Raw genomic sequence first — 17609 nt, forward strand, 5'->3', positions numbered from 1 at the left:
GCGCTGAGCCTGGAATTGCAGCGACGGAGTCCACCGGTGGTTGTCCTTCTGTGGCCTATCAACATGTGATTGTTGCCCTAAGTTGATTCTTATAACCACGAAAGTTGGTTTGACGGGACTCTGGCACGTAGCCATGGTGGTTTCGATCAATGAGCGAACCAGATACAAGAGTATGAGGTGCTATCTCAGCGGTTGGAGCACTCCCTCTACAGAGTCTACACTACACAGTGATCCTGGTGCGGAGACGCTCATAGATACGTACTACTTAACTCCGCTGTGGGGCTGGGTTAGTGGTTTCCCTGAATGTCTACTTCATACTGTGGTGTTTGTTTCGTTTGCTCTGACAGCGTGACCTTGAGGGTGTCGCTTTAAGAATAATATAATATCTAAATCTTAAGAAGGATCAATTAGAGATTATATACATGCTGTCTTCATCGAACGAACTCGGAGCTTACATCGGGATTCATCGAGATGGCTTTGAGCAGTGAGAAGTAAACAGGAAGTAACATTTGGCGCTATGCTAGAACTCTAGTCGATTGGTTGGGCCAAATTCTTCATATCTATCTAGGAACAATAACAGGTGTTGGATTAAGTATGTGTCTGCTGTTAGTATTGTACATTATAGTGATGTACTACATGGATTACAGGCATCTAAGCCTTAGTCTAATATTGTGCGATAGTGGTGAAAGTTACTGGATCATGTACATTGGATATATTGGCCGAAATAGAGTAAAGACTAAATCAAGGTATAATATCTAAGAACAAAGCTAATCACCGACTCCGAAGCCGTTTCGACATCCTCCTCGATGTCGTTGTCTGCGACGCTTGAATCACAGCAGTTGAAGTTACATTCTCCTTCCACTCATCATCGAGCGGTTCGACTTTGACCCCATCAACAGACGCAGGCCTCTTCAACGCAACCGTCGACGTAGTGACGCTTGTTTCAATCTTCGTCCCATCGTTGTCCTCCTCGTCTTTCACATCCACATCCACATCCATCTTGACCTTCACCGTCTTGGAGGCAACTAGTCGATCTGAAAAAGATCTCAGATCAGCCGTAAATAGCACGCTATGCGCCCATCCAGCTTCTTTGCCCCAGAGTTTACGGAAGTGATTCCCCACGGCATCGTAGGTGGCTTTCGTAAGGGATTTATGAGACCCTTTGCCGAACTTGTAATCCCGTTGGGCAATTTGCCAGACTAGATAAAAACATATTACTGGGAACCCTTCGTTACATTCAAGAAAGGAGAACTCACCATGGGTATCAACAGGTACCGACTCTCCCCACCCCAACCCCATCAAACAAACACAATCTGCCACCTTGGGCCCAACACCCTGCAACGAGAGCAATTTCTCATGCGTCTCGCGATACCCCTGTCTACCTTCCGGAAACATCTCCCCAGCTGGCGCGCTCTTACCCCCGAACGCAGGACACTCCGGGTTCCGTAATGAATCTAACCATCCTTCTTCTTTCTCCGTGGCGACCATCACAGCCGTCCGGTAGATATATTTAGCACGGTATCCGAATCCCAGGCCGCGGAGACGACTTTCAACGTCTTTACCGGTCAGGGCCTCGGGGGAGGGGAAATCGTGATACGCACGACCGTCGATAGAGGCGATGGCGGGTCCGTAGTGAAGACAGAGCTTCTCAACCATTTGCGAGATGCGCGAAATATTGTTGTTGCTGCTGCAGATGAAGGAGACTAGGGCTTCCCAGGCGTCTTGACGCAGGATGCGGATGCCGGTGAATTTGGGGGCTTTTTTCTTGAAGTTGGGGTCTTGTGAGGACCAGTATGTATAGAGGTCTGTTAGATTGGAGGAAAGGTTGAGGTAGTGTTTGATCAGGGAGAGCGTGTAGTCGTCGTCATTGCTGGCGGCGCTGTTGGCCTCTGGTGAGACTGGATTTGGCCGAATCGAAGGGATTGGTTTGGGGGAGATGTATGTACGGTAGTAGAGATAATTGTGATCCTGTTTCAAAGAGAGAAGTCGACCGTGGAGAACACATCTCCATTCCTCGGTGTCTGGGACATGATGCCATCTATATAGAAGGGAGCTTGTCAGCGCGAGCATGTGGGCGTGCCGTAGAACAGACGAACCTGAAGGATTGGCCACAACGCAGGGTGGTATTAATGCAAAGTTCACTCAGGCTGACCGGGAGCTTTCGCCATTCGGAAAATGCCCCGGCAGTCATGATGGAATGGCACAGTCTGTCCTGATCTTGTTCATTTCTGGAGGAAAAGCACAACGACGGGATGATTCTGCCGTGTGCTTTCCAGAACAGCAGGCGGTGGCAAAAGCGCTAACCGCATCGACCTTAGACGCCGTCCTGCTTGCGCCGATCGTCACGACTGCGAGTTTTCCCTCTGCGCAACTCTTCCTCCAGGTAGCCCCCTTCGCCGTCTATCTTGGTGTCATTGAGCTTGTCTGTTGCGGCCTTGCTTGATCGGAGAGGTTTCCGGGCTTTCTGTTATTTGCTCGTCTGACATTTTTGAAGAAGGGAAAAGAGTCGCGGAAAGGTTGTTGGAGCTCAGTATGAACGGCGATACTTATTCGTCCAGAGGTAGGCTATCATTGTCTCGTCTTATCTCGATACCCCCTTCAGGGCACGACTTTCTAACGGATTTATGACAGATTCTGGTCGCCCAAGGGATTATCACGTGAGTGATATTGATACTTAGTTCATCTTATTCTTCACTGCATTTGAGCCCGTAGCTGACGATTGATCGAATTTACAGCGTGAGGAGCGGCGCGAACGCGGAGAGAGAGGAGAGAGAGGAGACAGAAGACGGTCGCGGTCTCCCCACTATGGATCTCGAGGCTCTCGACGCGAATACGAGGTTGATTCCTACTCATCCAGCCGGGACTATCGCGCTCGAGAACGTGAGGATCGCTACTCTAACCGGAGGGATGATCGGGAATGGGACCGGGACCGTGGCGATCGCCGACGTAGAGAGTATGAGGAACGGCCACCTCGACGCGAGCGGGAAAGAGACTTGTTTGAGGAGAGACCTCGACGAGAAGGCAGGGATAGAGGAGACCGCGATCGCGAGCGTGGTGATCGGGAGAGGAGAGAACGGAAGAGAAGCCCATCTCCCACTCCGCGCAAAAGAGAACCCACACCTGATTTGACAGATGTGCCATCCATTTTGAACCGGAAACGTCGCCTGACACAATGGGATATCAAGCCCCCTGGTTATGAGAACGTGACTGCGGAGCAGGCCAAGTTGTCGGGTGAGATCTGGTCCTTCCTTCGTCGTTTTCTTTTTCTGCGTGGCAGAAGCATCATGTCTGACTGACTACATAGGCATGTTCCCGCTCCCCGGCGCCCCTCGACAGCAGCCGATGGATCCTAGTCGTCTGCAGGCATTCATGAACCAACCCGGCGGTGGCTCGGCGGATAGTGCGATGCTCAAACCATCCAATTCTCGCCAAGCGAAACGGCTTTTTGCTTATAACCTGCCTCCTAGAGTGACAGGCGAGAGCCTGATGTCTTTCTTAAACATGCAGCTCAATGGGCTTAATGTCGTTCAGAGCGTGGATCCTTGTATCTCGGCCCAGGTGTCGGATGATCATAGTTTCGCCCTTATCGAGTTCAAATCGCCGAACGATGCTACTGTGGCTCTCGCGTTTGACGGAATCACAATGGATGAGCATGGAGCCGTTGATGGCGGCGATGCTGCCAACGGGGAGCCTAAGGGACTGGATATCCGACGGCCCAAGGATTACATTGTCCCTAGTGCCAGCGCTGAGCAGGAATACCAGGAGGGAGTACTGTTAAGTGAGGTACCCGACTCAGCAAACAAGATCTGTGTGTCAAACATCCCGCACTATATCCCAGAAGAGCCTGTCACCATGCTTCTGAAGTCGTTTGGCGAATTGAAGTCTTTTGTTCTGGTGAAGGATGCCTCCACGGAAGAGTCTCGGGTAAGTCATACGTGGGGTTTGGTTTGCGTAGCGACTGACGTCTTGGTTATAGGGAATCGCATTCTGCGAGTACGCTGATCCTGCCGCTACCAGCATCGCCGTGGAGGGCCTCAATGGGATGGAACTGGGCGATAGACACCTTAAGGTGGTGCGTGCTAGTATTGGAACGACGCAGGCAGCTGGACTGGACATGGGCGTCAATGCCATGTCGATGTTCGCCAAGACGACATCGCAGGACTTGGAGACCAGCCGAGTGTTGCAGCTGTTGAACATGGTGACGCCGGAGGAGCTGATTGACAATGATGATTACGACGGTAAGTCTACCGGCGAATGACAGGAAGCAGAAGCTAATAATGGACAGAAATCTGCGATGACGTGCGTGAAGAATGCTCCAAGTATGGACAGATCGTCGACCTGAAGATCCCGCGACCCTCTGGCGGGAGCAGACAGTCTCCCGGCGTGGGCAAGATCTTTGTCAAGTTTGACACAGTAGAATCGGCCACTGGTGCATTAAAGGCACTGGCGGGGAGAAAGTTTTCTGATCGGACGGTGGTGACGACCTACTTTTCCGAGGTGAGATTGTCTTGACATCTGTCGTTTTCCTTCAGTTCTGACCTTTCGCAGCCGAACTTCGACGTTAATGCCTGGTAATTTGGAGGGTACACATCAAGCATCAGTGAAACATTGATAATTTCCATCTGGCCTAGTTACATTTGTCCATTCTCCATTTCTTCCACGCTTTGACTGGACTGCAGGAATGGCTTATTGTGTGACACTGATGGAGGATGGGTGAATCGTCCTTTGATTCCGTTCGAATGCGATTCCTTGCCTTTGCCGTCTTAACTTACGGTGTATCATAGCGGGAGATAACTAAATGAAATTGGAATGTTGTATCATGTTGTCTGGATCTCTTGAAACTACGGTCGATACTATACCGAGTATCCTTATGTTTATTGAACTGTTTTACTACGGTAGCTTTGCGAGTCTCCCTTTCCGGAACGGGACTAGCTCAGGGCCGCTTTTTGCTCAGGGATTGATCCTGGAGCGTGAGGCAAGATAGAAGTGCATGTGCTGAGCGCTCCCTGAGCACTGAGCCAGCGCGCCAGAGCGATCCGGAGTCTCGAAACAATCTGGGAGCAATCCATGATCACTCGGACCATGTGAAGTAAACTGCCGCCAAACTGAATATGCTTTGTGTGGGTTAACTAAAACTCGTAGAGCCAAGCCCACTTTAGCGATGGCATAGAACATTATAAGACATCTGATTTTACAATTAAGATCCACTTCACACACAGTGAATAATATGCACCATTGCTATATAAATTTTCGGCAATACAAATTCTCCCACTGAATGGCTTTTGGCCCCAAATTAATTAATTCCTGCAATATCCTCTCGCGAAAATACATTGTTTAGAGGGCAATATTACGACAAATGTGGTCACCAAAAGCTATATTCGAGAACCTTAGGGCCTTCTTAGCAGTTTTTAGAAATTGAACAACCTACTACAGAATATATTATTTTAACGCATATAGCCCACTGCCCTTGTAAGTATAGAGACCAGCAGCGACTGTATAACCCCTCCCCAGTAACTTTTGAGGTAATATTAGAACATGAGAATATGTAGAGCCATCTATCCTTACGTACTACTGTATTAAGGCAAATAACCTCCTATTGTGCAGACCAAGAAAGCTTCAACCTCCAGTACGTTGCTATATTTATTTCTGCTACCAGCCTCCTGGAAGTCATCTAAGAAAATATCTCCTGGCTTTCTCCTGATATGGCCGCTATATTACTCTTCTCAGTGTTAGGCTTTACTGTAGGTTACCAGATGACAAAATCTGACAAGTCTTCACTATAAGTGGTAGATAATAACCCTAATGATGGTTACGCATAATAAGAAACAGAGAAACAGAGAAAAGGATCATGCAAGACCATCTGAAGCAAAAACCGAAAAGTTAACTTGATGACCCAGGGTTCTAGCCTTTGGTAAACAGCCATAAGGGCTAGATTGGAATGTATATTCTTGATTTGATCTGAATTACAATCATGGAGAAATACTGAAGTCCGCACATATCAGGAGTTTATCTGAGATAAACCATCAGACAAACAAATATCTAAGCCTACCAAAGACATCTCGCCAACATTAAGTCAATTGTGTAAAGGGATCATCTGATCAAAAGTGTAACATGATCAAAACCTTTTGCGGCATACTTGTCATCAGCTTTGTGAGTGCCATTGCAGCAAGGGCTCAAGAACGGACCTTCCACATGAGCACCAAGTAACTCTAGATTTATTTATTTATTTATTTTTTTTTTTTTTTACGCAAAGTTTGATTCTAGGTGGACGTAACGACGGAAGGACCCAAGAACTATGCATCACGAGCTACTCACCTCTGCGCTCGCCTCCAGTTATAGCGGAAGAACGGTAAGATTCAGAGAAGTTTATCACTGCTTCTGTTATGACCAAGGAGGTGGTTAGCTAGCCCCCGGACACGAGACATATGGCATATGTACCAGGTACTGAGAAAGGTTTGCGAGCCCGAGTCCAATAGTGGTGCTATATTTACGCCCGAGCAGCCCGGTTCTATAAAGTGGTCTTTAAACACTCGGCTGATGTAGATGATCGTAGCTCCTATAAAGAAGGAATAGAAGAGCTTCTCCCCTTTACGACGCAGAGCACGGGGCTCCCGACTAATAGTGACCTGCTGGCAACGTGCCCCCGCCTGCCACGGCGAATCCTCACTATGGAGGCCATGGTAGTGATATTTAGGCGATGAAGCACGTTGTCTCCAGTATAATGAAGCTACTGTGTGCTGCATATAGTGGGAAGAACAAAATTGTCTTGCAGGGGTTAATACAGTGGCCTCACTACTCCGCTTATGGAGATCAGCCTACCGAAATAGTTGAGCATTCTTATTAGTATTGCAGTAAAAGATATATGAAGTACAATATACGTGGCGACGCGTCTACTGACACTCCTTGTATGTTTTCCAAAAGCCAGAATGCCGTCGTGCAAAGAGGGATCTAGGCCTTGGCTGCGCGCAACCGGAGCAGATAATTGTATCTGTAGCGTCAGCCATCTCTTGGCGTAGGATATGAGAAAGTGAATGATGCTTAGGAAGTTTTGGTGTAGGAGCATAGTGGTACACAGGACGTGTGTAGGCGGAAAGCGTGATAAATGCCCTAACTCCATAAGATAAGAAACATATATAACAAGCTAATAAAGGCAAATAAAGGGTGACTGTGATCTGGAATTCAATTCTAAACAAGAGATTTCCGTCTAATGCGGGCTATGTGCGCAAGTCCCAATGCCTGTACCTAGGTGCTACAGGCTTCACAGACATAGAAACTGTGCATTAGGTGCGGCGCCCAACCAGGCCGATCTTCTACAGTGCCCGTTCCTGGTCACGCGGTGCAAACGGGCAGGAGCCCCAAGCGTGTGGCAAGAGGGACACAGCCAGCTACAACGATATCTTAGGACATGTAAGAGAAGGTCTTGGTGGACACACAACACAGACAGAAGGAGAGATAAAGAATGGAAGCAAGTTTGATAGTTTAATCTAGGGTCAAGATCAATTAATGTAACTATCTTAGTTGTATTTTTCTTGTCAAGTTCTAAACTTCTTAGCCATGGAGCTAAAGAAACCACCAGCTCCTTTACGACCCCCTGGAAGATGTTGCAGTTCATTTGGAGCTCTGATTAGAATGCAACCTAATTTGGTAAAGGCCAGTACATGACCGCTTGTAGCAATGAAACTTTGCTTTCCTTCAGCAGCCGATAGAACCTAGCGCCCATTTCTGTAAAGTATTAAGTGTAGCGGTATCTCGCGTAGCTCTACTGGACTCGCTGTATCTGAGTAGCCTAATACTTACTGCAAGCAGCAATTACGAATACGCTAAACGCGAAGACAGAAATCACTCACAAAATGGTCAATGTACGGGGCGATACATATTGAAAAAGCTACTGCAATATCTGATTTATTTCTATAGTACACCAACTAGCCGCACTTGAGTCAGAGAACTAGCGGATGATGGTGTATTGGAAATAGGAAGATGCGCTTGAGGCTTGTGAAAATGGTAAGGTAGCAGGGCATATATGATAAATTAGTGACCTTGTTCTCTTTCTGGCATAGTTTGGTCTGTGATATTCTACGATCCCAGATCATATATTAGGGGTAAAAGAAGATATGCAAAGACAGTGCATGTCACCAAAGGGGCCCAGTTATGATTCAAATGTGAGAGGGTGATGGACGTGTAGATGTACCGTCTCTAATAACAATCATGTTCATAGTACAGAGCATTGTCAATACAAATTCACTGAACTGAGAAGATGTCTTCACTGTGTCAGGTACATCCCTGAGATATCAGAATTTGCTCCTCTTCTTAGCGCGGACCCAGCCGCAAGTGTGGTGCCCTCCAATCCCAAGTTTCCCTTTTCTTCTTCTACCTCCGCCAACCATCTTTGTACTCAAAATGGATGATGAAATAGATTATCCAGAGGCGGGCATGCCTGCCTGGGGTAAAATTGTTATCGAGCAATACTAACAGCCTCAATAGAGAAATTGGTCTTTTTCTTCGGCTGAAGAGCCCAGCGTACAGCGACAGCGACTCGTTCAGGCGTTTCTTAAAATGGATGAGATTCCTGACACATGGGATGACTTTAAGGATCCGCCTCCGCATCTACCCATCGAGGAAGAAATAGATATTATCCTTCGGCCGTGGAGGTCTGATGAATACCTTCGTACAATAGCAAGTCAGATGTTTAAAGAAGACAACATCCCTGTTCTTCTTCGCACCTATTACAATCCAGAAGATGCTGGCAAAATAAATGAATGGGCTGCAGATAAAAATCTGTTCGAGAGAAATGACACATGGAACCGTCTTGACGATCCGGAGTTTTTTAATTTAGGCCCTGATTGGAGACGTATATATGACATTCTACCAGAGGTTGCTGGTCCCATGAATCACCCCCTTAGATGATCTGTTGCAGAGGGGCATATTGAGAGATTCCAAGAACAATCCAAAATTTCTTATCGTCGTGGAAGCAGAAGCATCCGAGGGATGGAGTACAGATCCAGAGAAATTTATTGAGAATTGTGCGCTTCGTCTACAAACTATCTTTGTCAAGTCGATGCTTCTTATTGCAGACCAGGAGGCCTTTCAGACTGGAAATGCTTGGCTGCTCTTTTTAGATGGCCAGCGAAATATTATTCGGGAGGGCCGTGTCAACCTGGATAAAAAGGGCATTGATGATATAGCTATGGACTATGACCAGACTAGCGAAATGCCGGAAGAGCTGAATGTTGGTAAGAAGTATAAGCTAAATGGGGAGATAGGGAAGGATCTGTACCGCTTAACTAATAGGATCTTGCGGATCCTTGATTGCTTTATGCACTCACCGAGAACTTCGCAGAAGATGGACGACCACTTTGGACACGACAATAGCAAGCATCAGCTTCGTACCTACAATGTGTGATCAGATGATTCAGATCCATGCCGTCCTACCGGAGGGCTGACCGGCTTGAATTTTTATTTTACCCCGTCTATAGCTCTACAACTGAACTGGGCAAAGGCTGGGAACAAGAGCTTTGATTTAAACAATATGTGCGGCGAGGAATGGGTGCAAACACAAAACTAGGAAAAAATGTGAGGACATATTTTCTTGTGTAAATAGCCTCGTCCAATAAGTTGAATGGCGCTGCTTAGCCTGAAAGAAGGGAGTAACTATTGGAATGGGCACATAATTATTGACCCTGGTTTTTCAACTTACCTTGCAACACTCGCAATTATTACAATATCAAGAACCATAGCCCGAAAATTGCATATACAGAACAGTACTAGTCCCAAGAAATAATAAATCATACTCAGTAACTTAATCACTCGTGACTCAAACATCAACCCCATGGGGTACCCCAGCTCACAACCCTGGAACCCACTACGATCCGACTTATCCGTATCCGTCCTCCAGAATCTGGTTCCTACCTAGAAAACACGAGCGGGGGAAACAAAGGAAGTTCCAGAAAAATAATAAAAATAAAAATAGGAAAAATACTCAATACTCCGTATTCCGTACCAATCAACCGATCATTGTGTCATACCCAGCCACTGTAATCCAGAACAGGCATGTATATTCGTATGAAATAGACTATAGGCCGACGCATGGATGGTGTCGTGTGGGTTACGTATGTGCCTGGGGTTTTAGTTCTGGAACTAGTTATAGTGCGGAGTAGTTTGTTTGTTAGCTTGGACTAGTTAGTTATGACTGATTATTGATTGATTGATTTAATATATGGGGTTTGTGGACCGAGGGTTCACATGCTGTGAGAATAAGGGCGTTTTCAAGGAATATTCTTTGTATGGGATTTGAGGATACTGGGTGTATGTATCACGCTCTGTGATAGATATTTTATGGGTCTGCTGTTCCAGACACTAGGTATTATATATACATTGTGAAGTGCTGGGGAGTAGGTGTTTGCTTGAATGCCTGATACCTTTGATGGTATTGATCTCGAGTATCAAGTCCAGATTAAGCAAGGGTTCCAAACCAGCATTTTCCAGCTTATTTGACAAGTCTGAAACACATGAAAAAGGTAAAAGAAATACAGAAGAACTTAATCATGTGAAGAATAATATCTCTTATCAAGGTCAAAGTTCTCTTCAACAGCCGCGGCTTCTGGAAATCCGGAGTAAGACTGATATTAACAGATCGCAACTAATAGAATCGCTTCAAACGATACAGGTTCTATAACATCTATACAGTATGTTACAAGTAGCGTGTTGTCTACAAGCTAAGTATACTAGGTACAATACAGTACTAAGTCAATGCCCAGGACATACTCAAGATAGGGTTCGGAAGCAATTCATCGGCAATTTGTACCATTTCCAATGACCCAGTCTGGAATCTCCCTGCATTAATAGCTTTGTTATAATAGTTCGACTGAAAATGCGGGGAGGAAGTTTTTTTATTTTTATTTTTTTCAATTTTTGGTTCCCTTAGTATCGACAATGAGGTTTCTTTTGTCGTCACGTTTTGATTTAATGTACTCCTTCTCTCCCTCGTCTATGTGTCTGTCCAGTGATGTCATTTGTATAAAAAATTGAAGAATATGAATACTATAATCCTACTGTAAGGATTGATTAATGAGTTATATAATCAAAGGGTATACCCAATACATCATATCGTAAACATATGCTTTTCGTATAAAACACCAAATCTCACGATTCTTCGGATTGGTGTTTGCTCGGCGCAAACGTCGCCTCCGGATCCCAATCTCGTCCCTGGACTGAACCCGGCGGCCGAGGCACTGAAAAGCTCATCGATGGTCGCTTGTACCGCGCCTCTCCTCCATAATGGCTTCCCTCCGGGCTCATGGTACCCGCAAGACGATCTGGGCTTGGAGAGCACACCACGGGTTCGGGCGTCTTCAGTGGCGATAGACCTGAGGTGTCCAACATCTCGTAAGTGCGTGAGTCGGGTAATCGGCTGCGCGCATCGGCAGAAATGTATTCCTGGTTTTTGTTGACTTTATTTTTGAACAGCTCGGCCCAACCGAGAAAGATCGAGGGTCGTGCAAAGAGAAGAAAGTTCCAAAGCCCAACTAATGACAAGAGGACCAAAACGGCCAGCAAAATCCCTTCGTTAGGTCCTATCTCCTTTAGATACTTAGAACATTGCGCCTTGTTGCCTTCTGTTTCGACTAGGCACATCAGCCAGGGCAGGGATTTCTCCAGAGTATCTGGTGTCATCTGGAGCTGATTGTTCATGCTGATGAAGGCGACGGCGAAGAAAATGACATTGCCAATGATGATCAGGACCAAGGCCACGCCTCTCCACTGCAGCTGGAGGACTCGTTTAATGCGCCGGTACGCCTGTCGGGCGGTTACAGTGCGCACGCTGGACGTGTATGACGGTAAGCCTGAACTATTTGTTGTGGTGTCGCTGTCGAAGACGGACTTGACATATATGTGGGTGCAGTACGCCATTGTCGCCAGTTGCAAGATCAAGGCAGCTGCAGCAAAAGCCATCACCGGGGCCCAGTAATCCTGTGTGCTGTAATGGGTATTGATATGGCACAAGGAGCCGAATCGGTAGGAGACGCCAGTCAAAACCAGCATCACCGTCATCCCAATGCCTGGGATACCGAAGCCACAGATGAATGCTCCCCACATAAACTTTGGACCAAGAATGACCTCCCAGCAGACCTGGAGGTGGAAGGCAACGGCTCGGATGAAACCTATACCGCTGTCAGTTCACGTCACTCGGCGGTAGTAAGGTTGCCACGTACTCCACACGACAACTATCCAGCCACCGCAAAGAAGCAGCGCTCCAGTGAAAGCGCAGGACACATCGTCATGCATGCCCTTCGGCGTAATTTGGTTGTAGCATTGATCTGGTTTCACGCCGAGAGGAATGACGAAAGCAATCTGTAGAGTCAGTCCCACTATTTGAAGTAGTTTGGCCGCAGGCTCCTCACCTCCATGCAGCAGATTCCCAGCGTAAAGCATATGCTTAGATAGTGGCGATGCGTCCATTTTACAGGAAGAACCGCATACGACACCAGGAGGAATATACAGAGGGGCAAACAGGCAACACCGATCCAGCTGGCAATCTCAGTTTTGGAATTCAAATCTAGTCAAGTTCCTGTTAGGCTTTTTCTTTCCTTAAAGAAAAAAAAAAAGAAAAAAAGGAAGGAAGGAATAACGGAATGCAGACTCACTATCACCGTACGTCCACGATGCTACGGGACATGGCAGACAACAAGACGCTAGACCGTCGCTGGTTGGAACCGTCTGACAAAACCGTCCATCGACAACTAGTGCAAAGACTAAGGTCAGCTCCATGATAGCAAAAGAGAGGAAGAAATACAAAGAAGCAGGAATAGCGTACATCCGCCAGACGAAGGGAATAAGGATTCCTGGAGGAATGGTTTTGGACAGCTGCCGTATAAAGTGGTGTTCGTCATTGCGTGGTCTCGTGAATGAAGGTCATATACTGGAGGGCGATTCGCGGAGCAGGAGAGTCATATCCCACGAGACTGAAGGACAAGCAAGTCGCAAACGAATCCGTTGGGCTGCTCCAAGGCATTGATACCCCGTGCGAGAGGCTCGCAGCCACACAAGCACTGCGATTGACGAGGGACGAGAGAACACTCGTAGGGCGATCTCATACAATAGTCGGAAGGGGAGGGGAAGTAATGAGAAGAAAGGGAACAAGAGGGAGGGGAGATGAGGAGATATACCCCGGACATGGATGATGAGCAATGTATGGAGTACCCTGGTCAATATGCTTGCCTCTTAGATTGGTCAACCAACGAAGTCTCCCCTTGTTGGCTACCTGTATTGGAGTGATGGAGTAGAGGTCCGTTCACCCAGAGCATGAGAGGAGAGTGATTGACCATGGTAATGATTGGATCTGACCGTGGAAACCCTGAGACGCAGGCTGGCTCCAGGGGCTCGCGGTACGAGTGGAGCCGAGAAAATGAGGGTCTAGGGAGGTTGAGAAAATTCGAGGAGACAGACTGGAAGTCTGGAAGAGCGGGGAAATCAGACGTTGCGCCCCTAGCTGGATGAGGCTAGCATCCAGCTTCATCGCGGCCCGAGAAATATTAATGATGCTCTTTCCCACAAAACACGAGTTGGACTATTTCCACTAGTCGTGTCAATTAATCCTTCGACTTGCTCTCACCTGGAAGGCATTGTGCATATGGGAGCCTCGGTCAGAAAAGGAGTTTACTGTACATAGTACTCCGTAGTACTCCGGAGGAGGAGGTCAATCTCATAGGCCCTTAGATGAAGGCACTAATGTAGGTCGGCGGGAGACCGTACGGTACCTTACAGAATGCCTCGAGCAAGACCGTATGTCATGTATGTATGTAAGGTACGGAGTACCTGACCAATTTTGTACTTCAAACGCCCTGCATCCAACTTCCACCGATAAAGTTCCAGATGGGGCGGGCTAGGCCGAGAGCAGCATCCTCTCCAGGACCCAATGCACGCCACCTATCGAATGGCAGTTCTTTTGCTCCCTCCCTTCGAGCGGGGAATCTTTGAGTTTGATGGTCTCCCTACTAGGTAATGCCGAAACTTTTTCGCACGTTCTCTACCCCTGTAACAAAAAAAAAAGGGCTTGATCTTGGTATGGAAATTACCTCATTGTATCACCCGAAAGTGATCTTGGACCTCGTGTTTTAGACATAATTGGAGCCGTCGCATGTAACCATGCTGGATGTGAGTCCAGTCCTCCTAGTAAATAATATGTAAAAATAATTATTTTTTCTTTTTTATTTATATATATATTTTTCTTCCTTTCATTTTTTATTTAAAAAGAATGAACAAATTTAGTAATTCACACTGGTTGGGCTCGGTACAAAAATACCCGAATACAGAGTAGATACATTGTGATACGACGTGTCTATGATCGCATCTACTCTGTATTTAGATCTGCTCCATTGCGCGTCGCACTGGCCACTGGTGCTATACTGCATCAACCAATATGACATTACATCGGAACCCGGCCCAGAGAGGTGGACTCTATTCATGGAGTACTAAGTATACTGTTACCTTATTGCTGAAATTTGTGCTTCGTCACTCGAAAGTTCTTCGCAGATGCAGGATCCTGTTCGGGTGGAGTGAGCACGAGGCCCGCGGGTCCCGGAGCCGCATTTCGTCTTCTACTGGAATGTCCTGGTTTCACATCCCCAAAAATTTCCCTGGCTCAAACCACGGTGCAAAATGGATCATCGTGAACTCGGCATTCTATATGCCGTGGAGTTGCCGGATCAACCAGAAGCCTGGATCTTGTCGCAATTCAGTATCGATTGACGGGACATGATGTCTGGCTTTGCACATCCGGACGATCGTCAGTCAAAAGTCAATAGTGGTGGTTGAGGAACCATGCACAACCCAAAGTTTGGGCAAAAATGGAAGAAATTTTTCATTCTATGGAGCATGTACTCGGCAGGGTGGGGATGTCAGTACTACTTTTCCCTGCTGTTAGTTTTGCCATTGATGTGCGGAGTATTTTTGGTTATTTTCTTTTCTTTCCTTTCTTTGTCTCATTTACCTTATTGTCATACAACAAATCTTACTCTCATTGATCTCGCTGTCAGACGCGCATGTGCGGAATGTTCACTCTATACTGCGCATAGGACCGGATATTGATCACCATTTTGCCTAGTGCGTCGCATAATTCCATTTAGATCTCATTAGTGACAACTAGCGTAATCGGTAAGAGAACTGCCACTGCAAGCGACCGCCAGCTGCTGTATTCCATATAAAATGGCACTTTTTATAATTTCGATAGCTCAATAGCAGCAGTAATATCTAATAGTGATGTATAAGTCATACTATTATATAATTATTTTAACAATCTTTTTTTTAAAGGGTGTATTCCTTTGCTATATAAAATACAAAAAATATTACTGTGTTGTATGTAGTAAAAGATTTACTGATTTCTAGAAGGTCTAAGTACGTGTATATAATTTTATAATACAATAATATTGATTATTGAACATGTTGGTTTCTTTAGATCAGCTGTTTTTGGCATATCGAAGATAAAAAGGTCCATTTTATATGAAATACAGCAGCTGGCTCGTTTACAGTGGCGGTTCGCTTACCGGTTACGTTAGTGGATGGATACGTACCAATCTTCAGAGTGGAACTTTCTATGTCATGGAAGTTCTGAGTTTCTTCTTCGGATTAGGTTGTATTTAGCCTTGGAGCGTTGCTCATCGCGTGGTTTCGTCCACATTGCTCAAATTGCAGAACCTTGGCTCAGGCAGATTATGGAGGAAATCGTTGGGACGACCGTAGAATCTTCTATGGAATCTTCCCCAAGAAGGCTGCTCTTTCTATTCTTTTTTTGGACCTACTGTACATACTTACGGAGTAGCCTCGTATCTGTAGCGATAATCTCATTATTTGGATCCATGCAGGTCTGCCGTCATCACATGAGGCTGACAAGCATGAATAATTGCATAGAACAAAGCAAGTACTCTGTGCGAATGTATGGGTGCTTCACATAGGTGGCATCAATACCCTGTACAGGTTCCATACAGACCATACATACAATCCCCACCGTGAGACATCGCCATGGAATCCTTACAAGTCGCTACGGCCTAAGGATGGAGGCAATGATAAAAATAGTCTTTTTCACTCATTTATCTCCACTTGCCTTGCGATTGTTCTAGCCTACTGAGAGCGCGACTCATATTCTGGGGATTCCACTTCATCGCAATGGCCTCTGTGACTTGCTCAGTCGTCCTGGTTGCCGTCAAGTTTTTCCATCAACTACTCTATCGAAAACACCTATAGGAGGACTCCGTACTTTGCACAAAATTTGATCGGTGTCTTGCAACAACCAAAACGAAGGGCGCACCGCCGGTGTTTCGGCGATTGACATCACACCAAGCATGGCAGCTGGGGATCGTCAGTTGCGCCTGAACCAAGCATATACAGACTGCCTTGGGGCTTACGCTCAGATGAAAATGACATTTTTATGATAGATTTTAGATATAGAGGTCTGTTTGGATGGCTGCATGTGAGCGTTGTTGGATCCTGTCTTTCTTGCTACCCAATCGGTGGCTGTTCCTCGGCGCTGACGGTGACCGCGGCTGGAACTCGTCCTGCGGCAAGTCAGCTGGTGGTGATCATAGGCTATTGCTACCACTGTGCGTGGGACTCAGGTTCCCACGATATCAACCTCGATCCCAACACTCTGCATGCTCCGCATTCTTGCCCTTGTTTATGTACCAATCCTGATTCGACGGTTGCTGAGCTTGGATGTCGTTCCAGGTCTCTGGGAGCACCAAATCATAGTGGGATATACCCTGGCTGTCATTTTCCCCTGGCACCTGATATGACTGTGATGCTTTATTTTGGCCCTTGCGTTCTATCAGTGGACTCTCACTATGGACCTTTGCGTCGCTCTATATCGCCACTCATTTCCAAACCCAAACTCGACGCAATTAATGGTTACCCTGCAAGTCTGTGATACGATCATGTCCTACGAAGATCCAACACAGTCTGCTTCTACATGGTACCATTGGCTTGCGGGCCTATCTGTCTATCACGACCATACTCCTATCACAGCCTCAGCATACGATAGACCTCTCTAGACATCAACCAGCATCGAAAATGGCACGCATTGTCACCAGGATCATCCAGTAACAGTTTTCTTGGCTTAAACTTTGTTTATTCGTAGCCTTCGCACATGGTAGCGACAAGACTATGAAAACTGCCCAGTGACAACCGAAGCAAGGCAACAGACATTCTTCAGAGCATGGCACCCAAATGCAGGCTGTCAGTTTGCCATAAAAACGTGTCGGCACTTTTTCCGTGCTACAGTCCAGCTTAGGGTACCCACTTCATAGCGGTGTGATGCCTGTGCTTCGCAGTGTCGGTGTGACTCTAGAGCAATGAGCAATGCAGCTGTTCGGAAGATCAGCTTGCGTGATGTCCAATTTTGTGGACTGTGCATCCCTGAATGTAAACCAATGAGGATACATCGACAGTTGCTTGCTACTTGGGACTTATTATAGCAGGTTTTTGCGACATCGAATCACCAACTGGGATTGACTGTTGGATGTTCGACATGTTGATACAGGCCACTGATATGGTCGCGTTTACAAGATACTCCACGAATTACATTGATGTTGCCAGGTCAGGAATGCCGAGTCTATCAAAAT

At 46.5% G+C, this 17609-nt stretch overlaps 4 protein-coding genes across 4 annotated transcripts; 2 read left to right on the plus strand and 2 right to left on the minus strand.

Annotated features, from left to right (window-relative positions):
* Window positions 1–771: 771 nt before the first annotated feature.
* On the minus strand, window positions 772–2191 carry OGG1 (8-oxoguanine glycosylase OGG1; the record flags this gene model as incomplete). The annotated part of the gene is made up of 3 exons (XM_033570295.1): window positions 772–1199; window positions 1257–2038; window positions 2097–2191. The coding sequence occupies 3 exons, from the start codon at window positions 2189–2191 to the stop codon at window positions 772–774; spliced, it is 1305 nt and encodes a 434-aa protein (XP_033426327.1).
* Window positions 2192–2532: 341 nt separating this feature from the next.
* ATNIH1004_005646 (splicing factor u2af large subunit) lies at window positions 2533–4575 on the plus strand (the record flags this gene model as incomplete). Its single annotated transcript, XM_033570296.1, has 7 exons — window positions 2533–2560; window positions 2632–2657; window positions 2736–3231; window positions 3305–3924; window positions 3977–4238; window positions 4286–4497; window positions 4549–4575. The coding sequence occupies 7 exons, from the start codon at window positions 2533–2535 to the stop codon at window positions 4573–4575; spliced, it is 1671 nt and encodes a 556-aa protein (XP_033426328.1).
* A 3978-nt stretch (window positions 4576–8553) lies between these two features.
* On the plus strand, window positions 8554–9400 carry ATNIH1004_005647 (uncharacterized protein; the record flags this gene model as incomplete). The annotated part of the gene is made up of 2 exons (XM_033570297.1): window positions 8554–8848; window positions 8901–9400. The coding sequence occupies 2 exons, from the start codon at window positions 8554–8556 to the stop codon at window positions 9398–9400; spliced, it is 795 nt and encodes a 264-aa protein (XP_033426329.1).
* A 1739-nt stretch (window positions 9401–11139) lies between these two features.
* Window positions 11140–12456, minus strand: gprM (the record flags this gene model as incomplete). Its single annotated transcript, XM_033570298.1, has 2 exons — window positions 11140–12158; window positions 12210–12456. 2 exons carry the CDS (start codon window positions 12454–12456, stop codon window positions 11140–11142), a joined length of 1266 nt encoding a protein of 421 aa, XP_033426330.1.
* Window positions 12457–17609: the final 5153 nt, after the last annotated feature.

Source organism: Aspergillus tanneri (genome assembly GCF_003426965.1).
Source record: "Aspergillus tanneri strain NIH1004 chromosome Unknown AapTan_4_pilon_pilon_pilon, whole genome shotgun sequence".
Taxonomy (NCBI): domain Eukaryota; kingdom Fungi; phylum Ascomycota; class Eurotiomycetes; order Eurotiales; family Aspergillaceae; genus Aspergillus; species Aspergillus tanneri.